At 39.2% G+C, this 17,268-nt stretch overlaps 2 protein-coding genes across 5 annotated transcripts in view; one reads left to right on the top strand and one right to left on the bottom strand.

The window, feature by feature from the left end:
* Nucleotides 1-7,694, bottom strand: part of RBM39 (RNA binding motif protein 39) — a 33,431-nt gene extending 25,737 nt beyond the window's left edge. The window contains exons 1-4 of one of the 3 annotated variants that reach the window (XM_081917005.1): nucleotides 7,389-7,692; nucleotides 1,702-1,764; nucleotides 1,407-1,479; nucleotides 327-481 (exon numbers count right to left, since the gene is read on the bottom strand). In XM_081917005.1, coding sequence (XP_081773131.1) covers nucleotides 327-362 — 36 coding nt within the window. In that variant the 5' untranslated portion in view covers nucleotides 363-481; nucleotides 1,407-1,479; nucleotides 1,702-1,764; nucleotides 7,389-7,692. Of the gene's footprint in view, nucleotides 1-326; nucleotides 1,480-1,701; nucleotides 1,765-7,388 lie in introns of all 3 variants that reach the window. The other 2 variants (XM_081917004.1, XM_081917003.1) reach the window with 2 other exon arrangements.
* Nucleotides 7,695-8,034: 340 nt separating this feature from the next.
* Nucleotides 8,035-17,268, top strand: part of LOC309372779 (rho GTPase-activating protein 39-like) — a 91,704-nt gene continuing 82,470 nt past the window's right edge. For both annotated transcript variants that reach the window (XM_081916690.1, XM_081916688.1), the window contains exons 1-2: nucleotides 8,035-8,066; nucleotides 15,676-15,748. In XM_081916690.1, the coding sequence (XP_081772816.1) occupies nucleotides 8,050-8,066; nucleotides 15,676-15,748 (90 nt within the window). In that variant the 5' untranslated portion in view covers nucleotides 8,035-8,049. The remainder of the gene's footprint in view (nucleotides 8,067-15,675; nucleotides 15,749-17,268) is intronic.

Raw genomic sequence — 17,268 nt, 5'->3', positions numbered from 1 at the left:
ACATTTCAAGTGGTCAAAAGGGTAATGGGAATAGGGATAAGAAAATACAAAACAAAAATTTTAATACTAAAATTATTTTACATTTAATATGGAGTGCTACTAGTTAATGTAGACTTGTTTAACCACTTTGTTGCTTATATTTAAGTCATACAATTACAAATACAAGAATTACTATTAAAAATATATATTTAAATCGTACAAGCTTCCTTACGTGACTTTAAAGTTATCCTGAAGTTTTCAGCACTCAAGTGGTTAAATAAATAAAATGTAAAAAGAAATTTCAGGTTTAAAACATTTTCATGTACTATAATCCCTTTGACCAGTACCAAGGCTATATCTCTGCCTAAGCCCCAAGTGGCCATGCTAGCAGCCAGCCACTATCGATTTCCTGTGACCGATGCCAGTCCTGAGATCTTCGCCCATTTTCGTTGGAGGGTTGGGACTGTAAGAGCTTGATGCCACCTCTGTCACACATCTCGCCCTGAAGCAAACAGGGATTCACACTGCTTTAGTAACGTCGACTCCCAAGTCAGTCATCAATAATCCAACCAGTCCAGCCTAAATATTCCCTATTTCCATACCTGTTTACATGGAAAATATCCATGTTAAACTAGCACACAAGATTCTTAACATTACAAATTATGATTTGTTTCAAAATGTTACATAGCTAATAAATATTACATAAAACTAAATATGAAAATTTAAAAGGTTACAAACACTTGTTCAAAACTCATACCGCACAGCTGTACTAAACATACTTCAAAATGAACTAATAGTTGCTGTTATGTTTATTGTAGTTATCACACCAGTTACACCATGAGTTCAACTGCTACATTACTTAATTTTTTGTATATATAGATTTGTGAAGCCAGTGCTACTGCATGCATAATTTAATAGTTTCACCAATATCCAGTGAAAAACTAAATACATTTGCTGCCTGTTTAGATCTAGACGCTAGGTATTAAATATTCAGAAATGTAGAAAATTATATCAAAGTTGCTAAATTAAATAAATAGAAGAGTACTCTGTCACAACGAACGGTAGACTGCAACAATATTTTGTTTTACTAATACTAAAATGTGAACTATTCAGGGATCCAAGAATTTTTGGAAAGGTCTTTCGCACAATAGTTAATTGCCTCCTGTCCTGTTAAAGATTAATCACCCGTCTATCTTTTTTTAAAAAAAGAGGTCACTCTTCTTCCATTAAGCAGTCTAAGTATTTGCTTGCCATGAACTTGGGGAAGAGATTATTCTTGGAACCCTGCTATTTGCCCAAACCACTGCATTCACCTTGTTGCTAATCCAAAATTGAGCTGGTAGTTTTTAGGAGTGTTTTCCGTTTGTTTGTTTTTTTGTTTTTACCTAGGGGGACCACGGTACAGCGATACGTCACTCAATTACTACCTTATGATTGACAGTTCACACTGGAATCAAAGGTGAATTCATGGGAGTAGAGGTGAGATATCGTTAGGCAAGTCTACAAAGAGAGATAGATGGGCATTTATTCATCACGCTGAAGTGAAACTACTGCACAATATAATTACATTAACAGCATATAGTTACTCGTAAGATACACGTAACGCACGTCCAATAAGATAAATCATGAGGGCTCCGGGGATGTTAGTTTACAGTTCAGCAGTAGTTTCATGAATAATGCTAAATGAATAGTGATAAAGCCCTTATTAGCATATTTTCTCACCTTCTTATAAGGAGCTTCAAGCATTGCTTCAATATCAATATCATCAGCCATTTTTCACGACACCTAGAAAGAGGAAAAAGTTCCTTTAGTCAAGCATGTACTAATCCAGACTAGTTCAAAAATTAAGAGCTTGATGATTCTGATGGTGACAAAAGTTGCATCAGTCCACACTTCCAAATGATTCATAGATTTATATTCTGAACATTCTTGAAACTCTAGGTCAGTTTTGACATAACACTGTTAAAGTGAATGAACCATGCTTCTTCCTACTTTTTACACCCTTTCTTCTTCCTCTAGTGCAAATGAAAGGTACCAGTGTCCACAAGCGTTCATTTCCATTTTTGATTAACATTAGCTTTTGTTTTACCGAACTCTGGACCAACTGTGATTAATTTTAACTATGGCTAATGGAAACAAGCCAACCTCAAACCATAGCAGGCTGGCTTTCATTAAGTATAGATAAGATTTACCAGAGCTTAGGGTTCAAACATGCTAAACTGTAGTTCAGCTAAAATTCCAAGTGATAACTTATAATCTCCTAGGTATAGCTATGCTGGAGGAGAGGGAAGTGTGTGAGCTCTAAGAGAGGCTAGGCTTAATCCTGTAACACTAAGCACGGCTTCAGCATTATGCCTGCAAAAAGTCACCATCTCTGGAAGCATGTAACACATTCAGCCAAACACAAAACTACGCAGTTTTCCTATTATCCAGAGAAAAAGTAAACCCGGTTCCCATGTTTGTAAATTACTTTTGTAAATACCTACCCAACATACATAAACAGAAGCATATTTGCTAATAAAACATACTAAAATATCCCTTCTCCAAATAGCCATAATAGGTTTTATTACTCCAGTAATACCTGTGTAATTAAGATAATAATTTGCTGAAAACCCCTCACCAAGTCATTTGACTTTCAAAAACAACAAACTATTGTAATTCTCTGTTGGCTTTCTGACTAACAGAGGTAAAGATTTCTTAAAAGAAATGTGATATTCAGCTCAGGTTACAGTTTCTCTCTCTCAATTTCTCTATCATGGAGAGCCCAGACTTTGTCAATGGGCAAGAACACAGATGCTGCAGGCTCCAAGCAACTGCTGAAAGCAAAACAAGCAAGAGCATTTCATACTCTTGTTAAACCAGATATGCACTAATATCAAACTTTTGGAACCAATTCAATTATCAATTCAATGTAACAAATAATAATCTAGAAATTCCAATTGTTTAACCACATTTTGAAAAATGAACTCTTGAAAATGCATATATGCATATACCCTCCCATAAAACTGTCCCTGGAATGCTCTAACATTTTTGGTTGAGCATTTTGTTACTGTAAATGCTGTTTGCTCAAGGTTAAAAGTTGACTGATGGAAAACATTTCCCTAAAATCAACAGTGGATACAGCTATGCAGAATTATAAAAGGGAAGCCATTTTGTGTTGTTGCCTTACCTCCAGGGTGTGGGAGAAACATCCCTGTGGTGAAAAAAAGCTCAATAGAGCTTCAGATTAGAAGTTCCTCACGAATCTGATGATTTCCCATCACCTGAAATCTGCCATGAATCATTGACTCCTTGGGTCAAAAATTCGAAACAGATTAGTTAAACTATCCCAGAAAATATTTCGTATGGAATCAGCTGTTGCAGATTCCCCAATTGCAAGGTATCAGCAATCCTGAGCTTGTTTTAATAAGGATTATGGGCAGGGACACAGGTGGCGCTGTGGGTTAAAGCCTCAGCACCTAGGACTTGCTGATCGAAAGGTCGGCGGTTCGAATCCCTGCTGCGGGGTGCGCTCCCGCTGCTCGGTCCCAGCGCCTGCCAACCTAGCAGTTCGAAAGCACCTCCGGGTGCAAGTAGATAAATAGGGACCGCTTACCAGCGGGAAGGTAAACGGCGTTTCCGTGTGCAGCTCTGGCTCGCCAGAGCAGCGATGTCACACTGGCCATGTGACCCGGAAGTGTCTCCGGACAGCGCTGGCCCCTGGCCTCTTAAGTGAGATGGGCGCACAACCCCAGAGTCTGTCAAGACTGGCCCGTATGGGCAGGGGTACCTTTACCTTTACCTTTATGGGTAGACTACTCTCAGCTACTCTCTGAAGAATGGAGAAAAGACCCTCTTAAGAATATTAGGGGGTGGGCAGGGGAAGGACTAGCCATGTGAAAAATGAACATAATATTTTAGCTGCAGTTCATTTTCAGCTTTGTATTCTTATTAAAAAAGTGTGATTCAACATTTTGTAGATGCACTCATAACCTAGGTTTAACATGGCATTTAGCTCCTAGCTTTCATATCTCAATTTCTAACACTGAACTTTTTTATGACTGCTTTTATACAGCACAGTAATATTGTTTTAGGGGTTTCAAAGAGTGTTGAAAGCAACATAATAATTGCACTCACGTAATTACTCCCACTAGTGCAACAAAACTGCTCCCTCTCCTGTTCACACATGCAGACCCCCAAATCTCCTTCAGAAGGTGGGGGGGGAAAGCATTAGAAACTCAGAAATGTAAACTAATCACCAAATGCCATCTTAAACCTGGGTTATGGTCGCCACATAGGAATGTCTAGGTACCTTTTTTCCTGCAGTGAATTTTATTATTTTTGTTACTTTTTATTCATTTCCCTTCTGTACTGCTTTATATTTTAAAGAAAAAAATCTCAAAGTGGTTTACAGCACATTAAAACATCAAATAAAATAGTCCAGAATAAAACAACTGAAGCTTCAAGGAAAGTATTTCAGATGCTTCCCTAAGGGGATATTTTGCTTTCCCCATATTTATTTACCTACTTAATTTATATAGCTGCCCCAAAGCAGAAGCACTCTAGGAAGCCAGTGTTGTGTACTTGTTAGAGTGTTGGAGCAGGATCCGGGAAATGAGGGTTCAAATCCCCACTCGTCATGAAGCTCACTAGGTGACCTTGGGCAAATCACAGCCTCTTAACCTACCTTACAGGGTTGTTGTAAGGATTAACTGAAGAGGGGTGAACCATGTACTCCTTGGAGAAAAGGGTGAGATATAAATGCAAAAAGCTCTTCTGCATACCTAGTAAAGAAAGCTGGAGGGGCCAGCCAGATGGAGATGTCAGTCGCCAGCCTGGCATCCAGAGATCTCCATATGGTCACAATTGGACCCATGCCAGTCGCAAAACGTGCCATGGGTATTTCAAACACTGTTGGGGAGCCCTCAGAGCAAATGTGAAGGGCATGTGAGAAAGAAAGGGAGAGGAAGTTCCACTGCTTAAGTATGAGAGTTCAGAGAATACAACACTGTGTTGATAACTAGTGAAGTTAAAGATAGAGGAGAGTACTAACTAATGTGTACAGTGATGTTAGTGCAAGCTTATCTGCTTTGCATTACTTCTGATTTCCAACAGGTATGTATTTTGCTTAGCATGTGTCGAGTTGGATGCATTTGGGAAAAGTGTCTTTCAAGTTTGCATTTATTAAAGAAGATGTGCCAGTAAGTAAAATGGTAATGCCATGCCAGAAATACCCAATGTAGAACAAATAACATAAATTTTAAGATACTGTACACCAATTTCTTCTCTGTAAAGCAAACTCAGAAACATGAGAAAATCCCCAAAGCAAAAAACATGCTGGCACAAGGGAAATTATTGTACGCAAAAAACAGGTTTGGCCAAAATTTATTCTATCCCAGTTTAAATTTGAAAAATGCACGAAACTCAAAAACCTAACTCTGACCGAACTTTTACTGTATCTGACCAAACTTTTACTGTATCTGAAGAAGTGTGCATGCACACGAAAGCTCATACCAAGAACTAACTTAGTTGGTCTTTAAGGTGCTACTGGAAGGAATTTTTTTGTTTTGACTATGGCAGACCAACATGGCTACCTATCTGTAACTCGAACTTTTACTATAATTTAACAAAGCCAAACCACAAACTAAATCATTAGACAAACCTGAAATAGTGGAGGCAGGTAACTAAGAACAGGAGCTGAAAATACCTGGTGAAATCTTGATTAAGCCAAGAACTTACATTCTCTCTCTGCCTCCCATTACATTAACACCAATACAGTACAGGAATAATACTGCCCAAAGGTTAGGCAAAGTTAATGATTGCTAGTGAGTATAGCTCATTGTTCAAACATAGCTGTTCTTGGGGGCCCTTTCGGAAGACTGAAATATGACATAAAATAATTTAAATTTGCTAAAGAGATTTTGGATAGCCACAAGATGCAAAATATTACTGTCCGATTGTACAAGTTGGACATACAGGTATCCATATTAACTTAGGCCAGGTATGCCAAAATAGTTGTATAATTAAGGGTTAAGAAACTGATTACACAAGTAATTCAAGATATTCAACTTTTAAAGAACGCTGCAATTTTCTAGCATTTCACATTTTTATTGACACACATTTTGACATTGTCTAAAATTTGCTACATTAAGCATAACTTTTTCAAAACAAATAATCCTATTGAAAATGGAAACATAAACTTGTTAAAGTCAACGGCTTCAGTCCCTTAAAACTGAATCCAGGACCCTCTATCAAAAAACCAGTCAAATGTCTGTTTTCTTTCTTTGTAGAAGAGTGAACGATGATGTCAAGCATTATAAATGTGTCACAATACACGCTTATGGAAAATTATGAGTAAATGTGTCGCTATCCTAACAACAGCATAGCTATTTACTTTTCACTGAACATTAGAAACAATCTGCTTCATCCCTTGCTTGTGTGAAGTGTGGACTTTCAGACCAGAATCCAAATAACTGCTCAAGCCCAATGCAATGGGCTTGTACCAGTCCAGGGGCATGCCTATGGAGAATATATTTTAATCATTCTCAAATAAGTCTCATTATTTCAGTGGGTCTACTCTGAGTAGACCAATGTTAAGGAAGTGTTGGCATATGAAATTTCAGATGTGGTTTGAAGAGGCATAAACTACATAACAAAAAATTTGAATTATGATCTTATTCAATATAAAGGTTCTGTTTGGTTGCCAACTGATGGTTTAATAATTTAAGAATGATAAAATGGAAAGCTTTACTTAAAATGAATCCATTTATCCTGATAGGATTCTAACTCTTAAACTTGCACGCTTTTCATGCTTTTGTAATTAAACAAACTGCAAACTCTGCAGAAAAGGGGGAGTTCATTCCTCCTCCCAATATGCCTGGGGAGGGGGGAAACACAAAGAAAACAAGTCTTCCTACTCTCCTTCCAGCATGTATTACGTAGGCTTTTTATTAACTGCCCTTATTAGCTCACGGCATCAACCTTTCGTAAACACACTACACAAAGTTTTATGGCGCTTGGCACGAAAACACATGAACTAAAAAGTGGCTAGAAATCTTGTGTTTTGGAAAGTGGTCCGATCACCGTGAAGCTGAGGAAAGTCGATCGGGTCCATGAAAACTGACGTGTTAAGACTACAAGCCAATTCCCTATAACCAAGTCCCAGTCGACTTCCCCTTCTTACCCTCCCCCTACCCCGCAGCCACTGGCAACGCGTTGCGAAACAAGAGGCGAATACTGTGCCTCAAAAAAACGAACACCGAGTCTGTCGGGCCGGGCTCGCACGCTTCCAGGGGGAAGGGAAACGAGGCTGGCCCGCCACTTAGAAGGCCCAACGCAAAAGCAGGGCCTCCTCCGGGCCTTACGGTAAGCGCGCGGCCCCTCGAATCGCCCCTCAAAAAGGAGGCCTTCAAAGAGACCGAGGCAGTTACCTGCGCTGCTGGGGGTCCCGCTTCTAGCTCAGGTGTCTGTGAGGAGGGCGGCTGCTGCAACTACCTCAGGCTCCGGATGTTTCGGGCGGTGGGGAAGCAGGCCCCCCAACGGCAAAATTACCCCGTCAACGACGGGAAAGAGAGATGGGGAAAATCTAGGCCTCAAAAGATATTTTACGGATAAGGCCAAAGCCGAGGAAGTTCCACAACGAGGAGATTCGGACTCGGCTCTAGCAGAAACGACTGCTCCCTGAAATGGCGCCCGCCGCGTCCTGCTGCTTGGAGGAGGGTCCGTGCTGGAGATATGGGGACACCCAGAGCTCTCCGCACGGGCTCTCGCGAGATCTCGGCACAAGAGGGCTGGGTGCTGTGCAAATGGCGGGTGTCCGCCAAGCACATCTCGCGAGGAAAGGCGTCTCGCACAAACGCGCCTAGTAACTCGCGAGAGTAACGTGTTGTTTGTGTAGCCTCATTCAGAACCACCGTCTCCCTCAGGGGCCTAAGACTCTCGCGAGAACAGAAGGCTCTGCGAGCGTCACAATAAAAGGTTCAAAGGTTAAGTGCTGAGCCTATGGGTCAAAAAATAATCTCATTCCAGGCATAATTCTTTTGCAGTGCAATTCTAGGCATGTTTATTCAGAAGTAAGTATCAGTGAGTTCAATGGGGCTTACGCCCAGGTAAGTGGGCATATTATCGTAAGCTGAATAATTTAACTGCAAATTTAATTTTCCCTGACATTTCATTATACATATGGGCTGCTAGTACCTTTGAAAGAGACCTATACTGATTAAGAACTATATTTACGTATCAGGATTAAGTCCTTGAAGTCCAACATGTTATTACTTATTTGGACAGTGAAATGCAATATAATTATGAAAGTACACATACTTATATATTATAAATATTATAAGTTAAATGTGATAATGTTCATGCTGAGCTAAAGTTATAATAGCATTTTAAAAAGGGAATGTTTTGGTAGGCCATGTTGGCAACTCCCATAAAAGTGCCTTGTTCATTTGGTTTGTGCTGTAGCCTTATGAGGCTTTGCCCTCAGGTGGGAAAAATATTGCGCCTGGGAAAGGGAAGTGGGAGTTAACAGACACTCAAGGAATAGTTTCGGAGAAAAGGCTTTTATTTTTACCATCCATGAACTGGTAGAAGGAGCAAGTGTTGATAAGTCACAAAAAGCATGCACAAGTTCACAATCATGTGCACAAGCATACGGTATATACCCCTTCCAGATCCCTCCTCCTCCTTCCAGAGTTCTGCCCCATGAGTTCCTCTGAGCATGAACAGAAAGCTGTCTTGGGACTCTTGGGCTCTTGGTGCCCTTCCCAGGAAAGAGGGGGGATTTCAGAGTGTTCAGATATGTTTCAATCTCTTGTTCTGGCATGGTTCCCGGACAGAAAGCAAGTTGCAATGTGGTTCTTTAGCAAGGCCAGAAGGCATGAGAAAGGCCTGAGAAACAATGGACTGTTCTCTACCTTTGTTACAGCAGAGCGGAATGTTTCTGATGCTTCGCTGCTGAGAAAATGATTTTGAAAAGCTTTGAGAAGCTTTGAGCCTGCTTTGGTGGGGGTGACTTCAGGCCTAGGTGTCTTCACCTTCCTTCAGTGCAATCAATATCATCCAATAAATCCCATGTTTACTTGACTTGTGTATATTATCTTCTGTTTAAAGAGGAGTTAATCTGCTAGTAGCACTTGATAAATCTTTTTTACAGCAGACCACGTATAATGATTATAATCAACTGATTGATTTAAAAATTGATGTTAATCTTAAGAAAATCTAAAAGAGAGTTAATTAGAAAAATTGATTTAAGGGTTGCTAAAAAATGGTAAAACAAGGATGCAGTGAAAGGGAGGTATGGGGAAGTCAAATTTTATTTGTATGTATTTGTTTTTTGAGATATATGTGTCTTCTTTTGTTTTGTTTGTTGTATGTTGTATGTTCTGAAAAGCATTAAAAATTATTATAAAAAATAAAAATTGATGCTTTTTTCTGAGATGCTACAAAAATGAGACCAAAAGGCAAAGACCAAACAGAACAGTTTTTGTTTATTTTGTTTACTACTTAAGAAGTTTTGCTTTGGACATATATATGTATCCAGAATTAAACTTATATGGATTTTAGCTTGCCACCACTGGTACTGCTCTTCCTGCACATCCTGGGTAAATGTTCAGGCATGATGCCATGATGGGGATAGGGGGGAAAAAGAGATAGTCCACCAAATGGTCATCTTGGATCACCTGCTTTTCAAAGAATTTGTGTATTTTCCAGAGCAGACTCCATAAAGAGAATGGGTAAGAACTAATGAAGAATGGGGACAGACTCATTAGAGGAAAATTAAAAAGCATAGCAATAAACGTGAAGATGGGGAAAGGAATAAAGAGGAGTGTGCATTTGTTGGGACATCTGTTCTGGATTCAGCCAGAGATGTGTTCTGTTACAAACAGCTGCCACAACTAAATGCCAACACACGATCAACAGTTCATTAGGAGATGTGAAGTAACTCTATATAGGGAAATATGAAACAAATGTCACATCCACACCATACATTGCACTTAAACCATCTTAAAAGTGGTTTACACATAGTATATGTAAAAATGTAATTCTATATAAATATTTCCGTTATTGCCTGATATACCTACTCAACTGTATTTAATGTTCTGTATTGAAATCCCAAACTTCCTGAAATTCAAATGCTAGACATTCTCTTTTACACCACAGTCCTAACCTTGTTTACTTAGAATTAATAAGGCTTACACCCAGGTAAGTAGGATTAGCATTGATGCCATAATAATTCTTACTTGGAGGTATGAGTCACATAATTAGTTTAGTAAACCTGGTAGCATGCCCAATAATGGCTGGTGAATCATTTTACTTCATAAATCTAAATTCTGTATTTTGTGTTTCCATTTTTTAGCAAGATTAATTAGACATATGTGGCAGAAGCATTATCAGTCTCTCAAATACAACATATTGATTAATATCATCAAAGTCATTAATTTAGGTAATTATAGCAGTCCAGGAACACCTAATGAAAATGTAGGAATAAATTAGAAAATAGAAAAACAGCGTAATGGTGGAGTGAAATGAGAAAAGGCTACAGATACTCAGAAGTTTATAAGATCTAGGGTATAATACTACTACTAATAATAATACCCTACACATCTGCCTGGGTTTCCTCAGCCACTCTGGGCAGCTTACAGCACATATAAAAACATAGTAAAACTAAAATTCAGCTTTAGAAGGATTAAGTTGATGTAAAATCATGCAAGAGAAACAGTTGCAAGCAGGAAGAGAGTTTAAACAGAGTGTGATAAAATAGGAGAAGATAAGCAAAGCTGCAGATTATTGGCATGGGAATTATTACTATTATTACAAGACTAGATGACAGCTACAAGTGGGAAAAGACCAAGTAAAAAGCTAAGGACCTTCAAGATCTGATGAAAAGGGGAGAAGAACCATTGATACATAGAACAAGAATTACAGTAGGCCCAAAATTTACACAGAGGTTACATTCCAGGAATTGCGTCTAAAGGCAAAATTGTGTATTGTCAAAATCCATTGGGTTCAATAGCAGATAGGCTTGCCAAAGTCTTTTCCCCAGAACCCCACCCACTTTCCACCCCCTTTTAATATCTTAAATTTTTTGCCATGTGCGTAAAGCTAAATGCACATGGCAAAAAAATGTTAAATGCATGCAAGTGGCAGGCTTACAGTATTACAATTATATATACAGTGATACCTTGGGTTACAGACGCTTCAAGTTACAGACTCCGCTAACCCAGAAATAGTAACTCAGGTTAAGAACTTTGCTTCAGGATGAGAACAGAAATTGCATGCTGGTGGTGCGGCAGCAGCGGGAGGCCCCATTAGCTAAAGTGGTACCTCAGGTTAAGAACAGTTTCAAGTTAAGACGGACCTCCAGAACAAATTAAGTTCTTAACCCAAGGTAGCACTGTATAAGAGTGAAGCCAAGAAACAGTTGACCACAGAAACTTAGAGTATGAGGATATGGCAAATTACGGTAAAAAGGGAACCACATCACTAAGGCTCCTTTGTTTCAGTATTAACAAACCAGGCATTCAGTAAGAACATTGTTGAGAAATTCTGGCCCATTGAGAAAACTTTGCCCTTTAAAAAAATCTCTCGTTAAATAGAGGACTAAAGGCCTTTCAGGGACCTCTCAGATAAAAAGTGTATCATGAACTTACTAACAGCCACTATAATCACCGCACTGGGGGACACTTAATGTGGATTTAATTGAAGCATGGCTTGCACAGACACGGGATCTAATCATCAATGACAAATTAATGACACATTTAAAGGAGATATGAATTAGTAAAGACTCACTACCGACTACATAATATGGTACGACTTTATTGTGTATGCAACATCCACTGAACATGGTTGCAAACCACCAAGAACACATGGAAGTCTCTTGTATGACACACTTATTTAATAAGACTGACAAATTTCAATGGCTGCAAATTCTTTTCCCTTTTCCTTTTGTTGTTCACTCTGCAATTCACGTAGGGGTGGTTGATGTTTTATTCCAATATGTTTTTCTCTTTTAAGAAAAAGCAATAAACTATGTTTTGTTTTTTTGTTTTTTAAAAAAAGGCCTTCCAGGGAGCATTGATATGTTGATTTCTTTAAATAATACAGTGAATACCTTCCAAAATAAATGGAATAAAATCTGATCACTTCTATTTCAGAGGAAACATGGAAATGGATTTGGAATAACTGGGAAATATAACATAATCAAGGCTAAACGAGTATTTGGTGTGGGGAAACAGTATCATTGGTACTTTATTTGTTCAAATGTATTCATAACTTGAATATCAGCTATTCTTGGAGACAAGAAGCTGTTTTCGTTTACAGTGGTACCTCAGGTTAAGTACTTAATTCATTCTGGAGGTCCGTTCTTAACCTGAAGCACCACTTTAGCTAGTGGGGCCTCCTGCTGCCGCTGCGCCGCCGGAGCATGATTTCTGTTCCTATCCTGAAGCACAGTTCTTAACCTGAAGCACTATTTCTGGGTTAGCGGAGTCTGTAACCTGAAGCGTATGTAACCTGAAGCATATGTAACCCGAGGTACCACTGTATATATTTGGAAATATTTCAATACTAAAACACTTTGGTGCACATGGCTTCTTCCCAATCCTCCAAAATCATTGTTTGGAAGATCAAAGAATGTGACATTTGTATGCTGCTACTGTGATTTGAGGGACACAGGTGGCGCTGTGGGTTAAAGCCTCAGCGCCTAGGACTTGCTGATCAAAAGGTCGGCGGTTCAAATCCCTGCTGCGGGGTGCGCTCCCGCTGCTCGGTCCCAGCGCCTGCCAACCTAGCAGTTCGAAAGCACCTCCGGGTGCAAGTAGATAAATAGGGACCGCTTACCAGCGGGAAGGTAAACGGCGTTTCCGTGTGCAGCTCTGGCTCACCAGAGCAGCGATGTCACGCTGGCCACGTGACCCGGAAGTGTCTGCAGACAGCGCTGGCCCCTGGCCTCTTAAGTGAGATGGGCGCACAACCCCAGAGTCTGTCAAGACTGGCCCGTACGGGCAGGGGTACCTTTACCTTTACCTTACTGTGATTTGATTGACCCACCTTCACAAGTAGTCAGAAGTTCTAGGAGTAGAATTATAGGTTAGTTTCCCTTTATTAGGGAGTACTGGAGACATATAGCACCTTTGTAATATTTGCTTTATTTACAAATACACAAGCACCGTGGAGGTAAAAACACAGCTTCAGCAAATAGCATCACCACAAATATAACAGCAAAGAGCAACTTGTGTCTACATATACCACTTTCCCCAGGCTGTAGTCCTAGTTTCAGTTAACTCCAGACAGAAAACTCCAGTTTGCTCATTCTTAAATCTTTCCCTCACACAACCATTTTTGTTTAAAGCACTAAAATGTATTTGTCCAGCCATGTCAGGCTATGCAAGTAGATTGCCTTTTCATGGTGGGGTGGGAGATATCCTAATGATTAGCTTCCATTGTGGGAATTTAACTGTCTGACTGTAGACATGACACTGAACTATGGTTAATTGTATCAAGAATGTGCCTGGGTGAGCCTCAGGTTCACAACCTCCATCTTCCCCTCTTCTCCTCTGGCGCAACCATGAAGTGGAATTTATAAGCTTTGGCTTTCATTTTCAATAAACCACAGTTTTGTGTTACATCCAAACTTTAAAGTGATTAATCTTAATTACTATTTGAAATGAGACAGCTTCAAACCATAGATAATAAAACCTGCTTGTTTCAACCAATGAGTACACAAATGGTTGAAAACAAACAAGAGAATTAAAAGGAAACTCTTTAGCTAAAGATAAAAGAGTAGAAAAGGAATCAAGTATACAGTGGTGCCTCGCAAGACGAAATTAATTCGTTCCACGAATTTTTTCGTCTAGCGAATTTTTTCGTCTAGCGAATTTTTCATCTTGCGAAGCACGAAATCCCATAGGAATGCATTGAAAATCAATTAATGCGTTCCTATGGTCAAAAAAAGTCCAAACAAAGCCAAATTTGGTACAACAAGAGTTTATTAAGTGCTCTTTAAAGTCACACATACTGTAAAGAGCATTTCAAAATTCAAACCCAGAATTTTTTTTAAAAAAACAGCAGAGTGGCCCAATGGTCACAGAAAATCATAAAAATGCAGGAAAAAAACCACAAGCTTCCAGATTCTTGCAAACCCCTCCCCAACTGTTCCCCCAGCCACCCAGCACACAGAAATGCAAATCCAGATTTTTTTTAAAAAAACAGCAGAATGGCCCAATGGTCACAGAAAATCATAAAAATGCAGAAAAAAACCCACAAGCTTCCAGATTCTTGCAAACCCCTCCCCAACACCAAGTCCTTGAATTCCAAACACCCCAACCCAAAATCCAACCCCCCCAAAAAAAGTTTTAAAAGCTTAACTTACAAAAGAAGTTTTGGCTGCAAAAGAAGTTTTGGAAAAGCTTCAAAAATCACCAAAGTCTTTAAAAACCTCAAAAAAGGCTACTATGTACACTGCGTTCTATGAGTTGCTTCTCAAAGTCAAGTCGCAACTGTATTAATGGTGTTAAGAAAAAGGAAACAAACTTGCAAGACGTTTTCGTCTTGCGAAGCAAGCCCATAGGGAAATTCGTCTTGCGAAGCAGCTCAAAAAACGGAAAACCCTTTCGTCTAGCGAGTTTTCCGTCTTGCGAGGCATTTGTCTTGCGGGGCACCACTGTATACTTAATATATTCCTGTGCTTATGCTTATGAATGAAGATGGAAGGTTGTGAGATATATATATATATATATATATATATATATGCTTTCGTAGATTTTCACGGGTACAGGAATGCAGGTTTTGGTGTCCTCGGGTGTCTTCCCGTGTAAAAGTTGGGGTGTCTAGGCGACACCCCAACTTTTACACGGGAAGACACCCGAGGACACCAAAACCTGCATATATATATATATATATATATATATATATATATATATATGTATGTTCATAACCCCACCCCAACCTCGTCGAAACGTCGCCTAGACACCCCAACTTTTACACGGGAAGACACCCGAGGACACCAAAACCTGCATATATATATATATATATATATATATATATATATATATGTATGTATGTTCATAACCCCACAGAAAAAGTCCTGAAACCATTTTATGCCTCACAAATTGACCTCAAATATTTATCTGCAAGGTTGAAGGAAAATGGAAAAGCCTCCCCATTGTCTTTTTGTTCACAAATCCTGTCTTAAGGGTATGTCTGTGTATGAATAGGGCGACCTGGCTCAGTAACTAAGTATTTATCATTACAAAAGACTGGCCAGGCTCCCCAGGCAATCCAATCAAGTGACCATTAACAAGTAACCTGCCAGACAGAAAATAACGCACTCAAATTTCTGTGATGTAGGTATGATGTATCTGGGGTGTGGTCTTGAGCTCCAGGGCAGGGAATTTAAAATGTCTATAGAAGGGCAGGCACATCTTGGTTCTGGGTCCTCCTCCTTTCCTGCGTGTGAGGGGAGCACCCTATTGCAACAGTCAATAAAGATTAGGCTTACTAGCTGCTTTGCTTCTCAATATTCTCTGGTTGGCCTCTGTTATTTTCTCCGACTGATGGAGAACCTACAAAGGGCTCTGTAAGGGCTCTTGTGTCCCCCATATGGGAATAAGGGCAGATTTTTGTTTATTACAGTTGTCTTTGAAGCTGTTTTTCTATTTGCAAAACAGACTTCCACTTTCTCAACAGAACATCACCCTTGTTTCTTTTTCCCTGCAGCCCCCAGCACACGCTCAAAATCCAGAAGGTGGAGGGCCCTCCAAAGCAAAATAGGCAGGGGGCACAAAGGGAGGTGAGGAAGGCTAAGTCCAGTTTTGTGAGTGGAACTCAGTGCATGCAACATTGGCTACAACCCTGTGATTTTTTTAAAAAAATAATAAATAAATAACTTATTAATTAATATGCTGATTAAGTGCCAAAATCACCTCTTCATGGTTTACTGGTGTAAAGCCAGATACAAAACACATAATTAGAATTTGAACTAAACACATTCATACAGATGAGCACAGAAACAAAGATGTTATTATGTTAAGAAAATTAATACAATTTTACATATAATCTGTTTTATTACAACTTAAGTTAGGGAAAATATTGTTTCCTGATGATGGTGTTATATTAATGAAGTAATAATATATGTTTAAAATTAAAACATTGGATGTTTATTTAAGCTGACTGGTTATTTTTACATTCAGTGGGATGCACTTAAAAAAAAAAGCTGAGGACTACAGCCTTAGTTGTTTTTTAAGTTAACCAGTCTTTTGGCTCTTGTCTTGAACATAGGCCAGGTAGCAGCTGGACAAGTTCATCTCTAAGAAATGACTCTATCCCTGGGAGGGTAGCATCCCTGGACAGATTGTGGAGGTTTTTAATTAAACAGGGTAAGCTGTAGGGGAACAGGAGACACAACAAGGATCTGTCTGAAGCAAAGCTGCTTTAAGCAGTTTTATTTTATCCTGTGTTGGTGTATGCACAAGTTATCCAGAGGAAGAGATTTATGAATTAAGAGCCAAAGCATAGGGCGGGGTGGAGCTTTGGCAGCTATAAGAATATGTCATTTTCATTTGGACGGCTTGTACTCTCCTGTATGATAACTACCCTAATAAGCTGTTTTCCCCTTTGTGGGCTTTTAAGAGACATTTAGGGGAAAACCTGAATTATTTAACATACAGAACTGTGTAACACAATTCTATCTTCTCTTTAAAATAAACCATAGCTTTCCAGCTCTTGAGGCAATCCCGTTTTCTCCTTCCTTTCCTATTCCAGAGGGTTTAAAAAACAAAACCTCTCACACAGAGGGGAAACAGTTTAAAATTATTAACCAAATCTAGGCAGACATAGTTTAAAGAATGTCCTGGTTGAGCTGTTTACAGTTCGTTGCACATAAGATAGTACCCAATGATTCAAAAGGATTTCACAATATGACTCCTCTAAGTCCTGATAAATAATTTACCAAAACACAAAGTGTACCACTAAAAAGCAAAGAATACACATGATAACCAAAAAAAGCACAGCAGCACTGAGTACCTCAACAAAGTTTATAAACTAGCTATTTCATTTTTCAAAAGCAACTAAGTACTGGAGCTCTTCCAGTAACACATACTCTCCAACATTTCTCTGATGTAAATAAGGACGTCCCATTCCATAATGCTAATTTTATTTTTTATACACCACACATCTTATTGGGTTGCCTCAGCACTCTGAGCAACTTCCAACAAATATAAAAGCATAAATAAAACATTAAACATTAAAAAAAACTTCCCTACAGGATTGCCTTCAGACGGCTTGGGGGTCAAATAACTCCATACTCTCCAA

The sequence above is a fragment of the Podarcis melisellensis genome (genome assembly GCF_964234715.1).
Source record: "Podarcis melisellensis genome assembly, chromosome: 6".
Classification (NCBI taxonomy): domain Eukaryota; kingdom Metazoa; phylum Chordata; class Lepidosauria; order Squamata; family Lacertidae; genus Podarcis; species Podarcis melisellensis.
This window is presented reverse-complemented; position numbering and strand designations above follow the sequence as displayed.